The 10,128-nt window shown below is 42.6% G+C and overlaps 1 protein-coding gene across 1 annotated transcript in view; it reads right to left on the bottom strand.

The window, feature by feature from the left end:
- Positions 1–8,251: 8,251 nt before the first annotated feature.
- Positions 8,252–10,128, bottom strand: part of MFSD6L (major facilitator superfamily domain containing 6 like) — a 2,497-nt gene continuing 620 nt past the window's right edge. The window contains exon 2 of the mRNA XM_026075733.1: positions 8,252–9,854. Coding sequence (XP_025931518.1) covers positions 8,716–9,854 — 1,139 coding nt within the window. The 3' untranslated portion in view covers positions 8,252–8,715. The remainder of the gene's footprint in view (positions 9,855–10,128) is intronic.

Below are 10,128 nucleotides of genomic sequence, written 5' to 3'. Positions count from 1 at the left end.
CGCCGTGCCCCTCTGCCCCCAGCCCCGCCGTGCCCCGTCGCCCACCGAGACCGGCCCCACTTCTCTGTTTCTGGCCGACGAGCAACCTGCCAAGTGCATGGTGTGACACGCTGCGGCGGGCGCTTGCACTGTGGGGTGCGACGTCTCTCTGCAGCCCACGGCCTTTCCTCCCCACCATCCTGGGGTGACACCAGCCACAGCATGTGGCTTAAGCCGGTTTACGCCTCCTTTGCTTGGGAACCGTGTGTTGGTCCCTGTTAACGCAGCCCACGGCCTTCGCACCTCCATGGCTCTGCAGGTTCCTGTTCCAGGTCCCCGGCTTGGGCCTCCCGCTGCCAAAGCCGGGAAGGAGGGCAGCCTGGCTTCTCCCAGCAGCAGCACCTTGCTGAGCCCATCTCCTGCTCGGGTGGTAGCAGAAGCTATGCAGCGCTGTAATTTTGGGACACAATGCTTGTGTGAGCCTCAGCTAAGCATGGAGATGCTGTCTTGGCTGATCCTGGAAACAACAAGAGGTCTGTCCATGGCCCATTTCTACCCCTCTTCAAAAAAACCTCAGTCTTTTCCAAGTCATGATCTTCAACAGCATTAGCACGAAAACAGTCCAATTCCACCTAATTCATCCTTTGCGTGTGCCCATAAGGGCCCATTTCACTGTTTCCCATCTTCAAAACAAACTGTGAAGCAGCCCCTCCTGGGGACATGCCCCAGCAAGAGGATGCTGGCCATACACTTGCTCCTGTTTCTGAGGAACACAGCTCCAAAAGAGCTCCGGAACAGCACCAGGAGACTGTCCCCAATTAAATAAAATTAAACTCATTCCAAGTGAAGGCAATGACAAGAAGGCAATATTCAGCATGGCCTTAACTCTCCTCTCCTGCCAGTGCCCCCAGTCCCTTGCTCACCTCAAGATCTGCCCACAGGGTCGCAGCCAGCCCCAGCCCAAACATTCAGCTTGTGCGCTTTGTCTTGGACTGAAGGTCGCCTGTGCGACCACCCATGGGAAAACTCATCGGAGGGAGAGTCCAGTCCAGCTATGGGCACTATAACCCCAACACCGAGATCTTTGTTGTATCTTCAACGCCCAGCCCTCTGCTATGCAGAGGGCATATAATTTTATTGTAGAATAAAAAATAAAACTCTCCCTGTCTATCACACCAGATGATGATGTTAGAATATGTGACATGTCCTACAGGACACCTGGAGACAAAAGTTAGAGAGAGCATCCTCTTATTCCAATGCTGGCAGACACCTAGGGCAGAAGTTGCATTTTCTAAACCGTTCAGAGAGCTGGCTCCAGAGAATGCATACATGTGTCGTTTTAACCTCTAGCACCTGGGCTGGTTGCATTCCTGTGAATAAAAATGAGAAGGCTTTGCAAAGGCTGGGTGGGACACTGGGAGCGCTGTGGGGTGAGGGACGTGACCATGGAGCACAGGTTGCAGCAAGCAAATGGGCCCCCAGAAAGACAGAGCTAGATACCCAGGGCAGCTGCAGTTTCCATCAGAGGTAACTCCTCTACAGGAAAATAGCAGCAAGTTTGGTCACAAATATACATTTTTCAGAAGTTGGAAGGTGTGTTTGTTGGTAACACCTCAGCAGCACCCACACAACCTCTCATCCAGGCAATGACGTAAGCTGGACACTCCTGCTGGAAACAGTGAGGGGAGGTCGTGCTGTCTCCAAGGCTTGCCTGAGCAATCCAATACAGAGAAGGTGGGGACAGGCCATGCAGTTTAAATCCTACCGCTCTCAGGGTTTTAGGACTTTTAATCTGATATCTTCTCTTGAAGGCACACACTTCAACACTTTCTTCCTAAAAAGCACAGAGGGGATATGTTTATCTTTCAGGACATGCCTGGGAGTGGCACCGATGTCCCCACAGTTTCTGTACAACAGCACTAGTCTAAGATGAGAGGTGGGACTGGGCTCAGGGAAATATTGCCTTCCAAAAGGCGATAAAAGTAAAAAGTAAAGTAAAAGACTTTACTACACTCCCCAAGGCTCAGGGAGAGACATCCTCCATCACATTTTGGAAAACACCACACAAACTCACAAAGCCAGGGAGCACGAAGCACGATTGCAGCTCCGTGGTGAGGCACTGGTGCAGTGGAGCAGCTGCTAGATTCTGGTCTCTGATCCTGCAGCTGCTGATGCAACCTACCCATCTCCATTAGCCTGGTTTACAGGAAGATTTCTAGAAGCCGATACCAAAGTATGCAATAAAATGAGCTGGCAGTGAGCAAAATAGAGGTACGACAACATAAAGGATGGGTCCAAAGGAACATTCTTTGCATAGGAATATCCCAAGTGTGATGGCTCAAACCCATACTTTTTATCTGCTGCGGGTATCTTGCAGCATTTTCCTGTGCATCTGACTGCCACCCTTCTCAATGAAACAGGTTCCAGCATAATCCATATAAAATGCCCTTCCTGCTACTGGCATAAATATAAGCAAAATCCTGGAATTCCCATCTCCAAAAATCAGAAAAAGCTTTTCAGTCTTGATTCAGTCCAATATTTTAAAACAGAACACTTTCAAAGGAGACAGAGGTTTATTCGTTGTTGAATTCAGAACTATTGCATATAAGCTTTTCAGCAACAAAAAAAGGAAACAAAAAATAAGAGTCTATGCAAGACAAAGGATGCAGGAGATGTTGATCTGCATTAGAAATGCAGCAGCAGTATCTCCAAGAACATGAACTGTGAGCAGCTGCAGCAGCATCATAGCAATCATTTGAAAATGCAGAACCACTTCTTGGACAAGAGCAACACAAAACCACAAGGCCACTAACCCGTGCTGTAAATGCTGTCAGAGCCGAAAGAGCATTTTTTAAAAAATACAAAGTTTCATTATTTGAGTGAATTGCTCAGGAATGCCTCATGGTTTCCAGGCCATGTACTCCAGTTGCACTGTAATTTTTAACTCTTAGGCTCCCACTTACTGACAGACACAAACCTGAGCCAAGAGAGGAATGGTGTTTCCTGTGCATATGCAGCCACTTGATCATTTCTTATTTTTGTTGTTTTAAGTATTTGAGTGAAAGGTAAGAATAGGCCACCACTTGTTACTCAGCTCATTAAATGATGAGCATCCACCATCAATGTAATTATGAACTCAGCTCTCAGGTGACTCACCTTGTTTTGGTTGTGCAGAGAAAATGAAACTGTAAATATTTTAATCAGTTCTTCAGTTGAATACTATGCAGGCTTACTTTCATCATGAGTAGCTAGATCTGCTGTGGGCTGCAATCTAAATTTAACACATTCTATATACTTGCTTTATTCTTACAAAAATCTGGGATTGAATYTAACAGTTGTCACACACACGGGTTACAATCCAATTAACGCATGCTGTTTGGTCTGCCATACTTAATGTCATCATTACATAAAAATCCATTTTGCAGAAGTGAACACAAATCTGGTATACCATATGCTATGACTGATACCAGTCAGCATGCCCTATGCAAACTAATTCACAGGTAAAGTCTGTGGTTTTTCCTTCACCCAGCTATACGCCAAATCCGAGAATCCAAGGCTAAAAAATTTTAATGGGTCTTTTCACATTAGTCTACATGAGAGTCACTAATAAAAACATTTCAGGGTACAAGAAGAATATTTCTTAAAAGCACCAATATTCCCTTGCACATAATAGAAAGTGCACATACATTCTAAACTTGCAAAAAGAACATTATCCAGTATCAAAAAACAATAATACAATCTCTCTGGTACYTGAAAGGTCCTGACAAATACAAAGAAAACTAAACTGCAGCTTGGAGAGCATTAAGACAGACAGGGTCATTTGGAGATCTTTAAAGAAACGATTTGAGTAGATAACAGCAGAAAACACATATACCTCTAAGGCACATACAACAAAAATCAAAGTCTTCAAAAATACTTCCCAGGTGATGCTAATAGGGGCATTCAGTGCCAGCTCAATTAGTCACATCTTGACGATAAGAGGAAGCCTGGTATATCAATTTATCACTTGGCAAGGTAAGATTTTCTCAGTTTGGTCCCAAGAAACTGAATGCCTATTCCTGCAGAGAAACATATATATTTTATCAGTAGAACTGGTTTGGAGTTATTAAATAAGTTTCTTGTCCTTAGGATTTATCAAAAATTCAGAATCACATTTCTCAATTCCCATTTGAAAATTAAAATTATTTTAACATGTGATTGTGTTTTCTGGCTCAAAAATTCCTTTTGCTGACAACAAATAAAAATCTATCTGTGTTAACACAAACCTACTTTTTTCAGTCTTGTAATTATCTCCATAATTTTGACCTTTCAGCCTCATTAGGGATGAGAATGTCTTTCAAGTTTCAAAAAAATACAGCTGTACTAACAGCTTCCCCGTCTGCTGTATTGGTAAAGTCATCGTGAAATATTTACACTGTTTTCTGTTGCTTTATTTCTTCTGGCAAGATTTTTAAATATTACAGTGAAACAAAGGTTAATTTTTAAGTTGCCTGATACTAACCTCTGTGTTTCGGCTCATAGTTTTGCAGTAGCAATCTACCTAATTTGAAGTAGGAAATTGCCTTTGGCCAGAAAAGTTATTTGTATTACATCAAAATCAGTGGCCTCAGAGAACCATGTAGAAAAAAAGTCTATCTGTTCCCTGAAAATGTACCATCTAAATTAGCAGAGCTGGAGCAAAGATTCTTTTACATTAGTTCCCTCTTGAGAAACGTAGTGATATAGATGCCAAGCTAATTTCAAATTTTAATCTAATTTCAAGTTTTAAAGAGCATCAAGCTCTTGCAAGATAGACACATCTATTTTTTTCATTTCTGCATTAGTTCTACTTAGCACTCACCTTAGTAATGGTCAGGAGCTACTCAACACCATTAAAAGTATATATGGTACCCATTTTCTGAAGGCACAGAATTTCAGAGTCACAAAGTAATCTTAACATCTATGAGTTCAAATCTGATTGGTAAAACCTTGTGTGTATTTTAAAGATGGACAAAAAGAGACAGAAACATTTTTACTAGTAGATAATATGGAGATTTGTAGTGATAACTATACAAAGTCCGAAGCAGCACTTAAGATAGCATAGATCATGCCTTAGTGACATTATGCTCCACCATGGAAGAGAAGACACTTCAAGAGCTCTAGCTTTTAAGATTCAGAACATGCAAAGTACTCTACTGCTGTCAAAAACATCATCTCTCTTGTTCTTGTGAAACTACAGATAAACGGGGTTTAAATGGACCATAAGATATCTGCTTGCTACAAGTGTGAGAAAAGACTTATTACAGAAACACAAAAACCTCTCTGTAAATTTATTTGGTCATATTTCACTACAGTCTACAAACAAAAAAAAGCTGTGAAAGCTTGCTGAATTACAGAAACCTTTTGAGAACACTTTAGATGATCTTGCTATTCTAATCAGACACACAAGAAAAAAAATCAACATTTATAGATCAGTGCACGTCTGAGCTTTACCTAATTTCATATTCTAAAAGAGTCATCCTATTTAAATCAATCGCAGATGTGAGGTGCACACAGATAGGATCTAAGGAAACACATGCAGTTATAATCTGGGATTTTAGTAGCTTCCTTATAATTTAAGAACAAAAGTAAAAAAAGCAAGATAAGGTGTTTGATGCAATTAGTTACTAAGATTCCAGTTCAGCTGAACCAGTAAACGTAACCACCTGCAAGGCTTAAAAGATGTTTTACTATAAGCAAAGTGACCATATATAAGTGGACTTTATCAATTTTGGTGAATGATGTCTCATCTACTAAAACTGATTTACTTAGATCATTTGAAACATCTCACAAAACACATGCATACAGTTTAAACTGTGCATAGATCTGTAAGAGCTACAAAGATTTGTCATTGTTTAGAACAAGTTCCTCAACACTCTAATTAGAGTTTGCCTCCCAAGTTCGCTTAAATCAAACTGAATTCAGAGGAGAGCAACACAGCTCAGCTTAGATCATGAACTGATACCAAGGTGCAAGACAAAAAGGTGTTTCTGCCTATAAGCATCTGAAATGTGTTTAAGGTTCACTGTGAAACAGGCAAAGAGTAAAATCTTATGTGATTTTACAATCACTTTTCACTGCACAACTCCTGTTAAAGATTAAAAGCTTCAAGAAAAAGAAGTGTTAATACTAAGTTTTGGCAAATAGTTATCCAGGAATCCAAAAATAATTGCTGATGTCGTTGAGTAACACATCCATCACTGAAATAAAATTCAGCAGGAAAGAGGCAAATGGCTGTAAGTGAGCCTGCTTTCCCCAAAGGCAGTTTGGTTCTTCTGGGTTACATTTTATTCTCAATGGCAATAAATGCCTTGGCAAGTTCTTATGCCTGAAGAATAGCGAAGCTATGTTCAGAACAAAGAAGTCTTACATAGGACAATTTAAGCCCACCTCCTGAACCTTTTAGCTGACAGGGTCTCTGAACACGAGGAAGAAACTGAGTCACAAATGTTGTAGAGTCCACACAACCAAACCACATAAACCTAAGTAGAAAATGTAGTAATTAATTTTGTGCAATTTCTTTAGCAAATAAGCCCTTCTGTAACTGTTTGCAATTCAGAACTTTTTTTTTTTTCCAAACTGTACAAATGTGTTTCTTTCCTGAATCAGGACAAAATTTTTTAATTGGATTAAAAAAAAGAACATACAGATAATCTTAATATGCAAAATTGCTACACTTGAGCAAGCTTTGGGCCATACCTGAAATGCTCCCTGCTCGCAGTTGTAGTGGCTGAACATACCTAAAGGTCTATGGCTCTGAGGATTCAAGATATTGCTGCTGTTGGGCTGCTGTTACCACCTCTCTACCACAGGACAGATTGGGCAACTACTTTTCTTTTCAAGGTTTCCCTTTGCTAAACCTGAACTAAACCAGATAATTTTGCATTCGAGCAGATAAAGCAAGCACCTATAGTCCATTTAACTGGCGCAGTAACACCTCAAACCATCACAGCTATTTCTGCAGCATTCATCTCTCAAAAGTCTGTGTGGCTCTAAGATATGGTACTTGCAGTTATTTTACTCAAGACTGAAGTCAGATACTCTGTTAATAAGTAATTAGAGTTGCTGAAGTATTGTGTGATAATAAGGCTGGGATAAATTCTTGAAACTCAAATTGTTCTCAACTTTAGTTTGAATTCCTGTAAGAAGGTAACATCTTAATAAAAAGTTCCACCTATTCTTGGCACTAAGACAATTCTATCTACAGGGTAAATCTAATAGAGTATTCTGCATGGCATAGCGGATTTGTATCAGAAAAACAGAGCGCTAATTAGGCTGAAAGCATTTGACATGCAAATAATCTGTAATCAATGCATACAGAGAAACAAATTACCTTTAACAGCATTGCTCTTCCTTGTCTGCTACCTCCAGTCACTTTCTGCTGAGCTCCAGGAAGCAGTGGGGTGAGAGACTGCAACGCTACCTGCATACTACATATGGTCATTTTATGAGCCCTTCTCTTAAATATTAATTGAAACAAATATTCTATCTATATTTTTGCAGCTGCCCTTCTCATGTCTTGCAAAGCTTTAGGAAAATGTTAATAAAAATCTATTCCTCTGCAAAGGAACAATATAGTCCCTTTGCAAAGGAAGTACATAATAAGCTAACAACAGCTTTTGATAACAGTCAAAAGGACGATAAAGGTCCCCTCCACCCACATTTAAGGTCTGACATGGATTTCTTAATGAGATCAGACAAACAATGTTTACTTTGTAAGCAAGTCCTACCTACTGAAGAAAGAGGTGTCGAAATCTGTATGCTTTCGAGGTTAAGTGGACAGATAAGACAGCTTGAGGAGCATTCTGCACTTAGCAGGTCCTGGAAAACCACAGATGTAGTCCTCATCGGGCAATCCGACAAGAGGGCTGCGCTTTGGCTGCACTGACTTAATAACATCAGTAAGATCACCAGCTTCAGCTGGACCTGCGCAACCAATGGCGAGTTCCTTCAGAAACCTCACTGCATAATTACCTACACTAATTCCCAGCCCACAGCAGTTATTCAAATCAAGAGGCCGTACTGCTTCCTGGTTACCCTGAATGTCCAGGTGCCACCTTACTTAAATACCAGGAAGTCCAYGGGGTGCTCTGTTAACTCGGACAGCCAACAGGCATCAACTGTAAGCAGAGTAGTTTTTTTCCAATAGACACTGATGCAGAAGCACACTTAAAAACAAAAATACGAGAAGTTCAGTCTATAGCAAAGACAAATTTTACAAATCAAAGCAGAGCAAAAGAATCTTTCCTTTTTATTTACATTCCTTATTCAGTGAAATGAGTTCACAGATATTCACAGTAATAACACCTTGCAAAAGTTCGTGCGTTATTAGCATTAAAATGCTTTTCATTTAATTGTGTTAAAGTACAGAGTACAGCTTTCTCAGGATCAGCTCCGAGGTGCAAGAATTCAAGCTTCCTTTTTGACTAAAGCGTTAACTACATTCATTTCAGCAAACGCATACCTGAAAATACCCTGTTATGATTTTGGAAGCCAAATCATTAAGTTAAAAAGTAAGACTTACTATAAGAAGACTATAAATTAATCTTAAGAAAATAAAAGATTTATAAAATATTTTTATAAACATCTTTCCTTACAGATATACACTGTATATATTTAGCACTTTAGAATTAATGGTAATTTCTGGGCATCATCATCATATCCCATCACCTCTCACCCCACATGTTCAAGTAGATAATAGTTGACCCCATGCTGTTGTTACCAATTCCTACTAAAGCTGTCATCTTTCATAGCTTTTACCAGCCAGTCCCTTTCTTTCTCCTCATCAGAGTCACTCGCATCGCTGGAATCAGCAGCCAGGAGACGAGAATAGTTAATTTTTTTCTGCCGAGGCAACTTGGACTGGACAATCAAGAACAGGCACAGCCAGAGTGCCAGGCACACGCAGCACGCCCTGTACAAAACCGCCAGGCCGAAGGTCGCCACCACGAATCCCCCTGCCAAGCTCCCCAGGCCTGCTCCTCCGCCGTGCGAGAGGCCTCGGAGGAGAGCGTGCAGGGATCGCTCCATGCCGGGAGTGGCGACCTCATCRACTGTCAGGTTAACGGCCCACCACAGAGCACCATTACTAAAGGCAGACAAAACCTGGATAGGGAGAACCGACCATGCATTCCACAGGAATGAGTAGTACAGGAGCTGTGCTGCCAGGCAGCCGAGGCTCAGCGCGACAACGCCACTGCTTGAGAGAGTCCTCAGCAACTTGCTTTTGAAGAAATAAAGCACAAGTTCAGCAATTAGCCCAACAGCCACGGCGAGCCCCATGTACGTCTCACCGCTGCCTTGGTCCTGCATCTGCCAGAAGAGAAAGTTCTGCACTGTGGACCCAGCCGCGCCAGTGAGGAAGACRGTCACGGCAGAGAGGATTGCTCGGCCATCACCGCCTATAAGGTTCAGGGCTTTGGCAGTTTTGTTCGTATGCTTGGTTTTCTTGGGAAAGTGGGTCGGAAGAAAGACGCTGGCAAGCAACGACAGCGTTATCAGGAGAGCATACCCATAGAAATGGACGGCGAGGCGCGAGACGTTACTGCTGAGGAAGCAACTCAGCTGATCCACAAATACGGCGATGCTGCAGGCTCCTCCGGATGCACCCAAGTAACCCCAAATCCACAGCTTTCCATACCTGTCAGTCGCATCGACGAAGTCAAGATATTCATAGAGACTCTCATCGACTGTCCGTTCAAGAGGGGAAGCCGACAGCTCCCAAAGCACGACAGCACCCAGCACCATTAAAAAAATCTGGTGCTCTCTGTTGTGAAAGATGGTGTTTTGCACTATCTCAAAGCTGACATCTTGAGCCTCTTTCCAGCGACCCGAAAGGTTTTTGGAGACATAAGCACCTCCAACAGTAGGAAGATGGGTTTGAAACGAAGGGAACTTACTGTCTTCACTAACGGGAAGGCTTTTTTCAGCACCATCAGCAAGATCCACCACAAGAGCAGGCGGACTGCTCGTTTCCTTCTCGAGCCCAGGGAGCAAGGGTCCGTAGGGCGCAAGGCCTGCTCTGTGGCGGGCCGACCCCGCCGGCGTCGGCCTTGCGCGCGTCGCCCCGGTCGCTCTTGCCGCTTCCCGAGGCGTCGCGCTGGCGGCGGTGCCCGCGCTGGTGTTCGCGGC

Source organism: Apteryx rowi, unplaced genomic scaffold (assembly GCF_003343035.1).
Source record: "Apteryx rowi isolate R43461 unplaced genomic scaffold, aptRow1 scaffold_41, whole genome shotgun sequence".
Taxonomy (NCBI): domain Eukaryota; kingdom Metazoa; phylum Chordata; class Aves; order Apterygiformes; family Apterygidae; genus Apteryx; species Apteryx rowi.
This window is presented reverse-complemented; position numbering and strand designations above follow the sequence as displayed.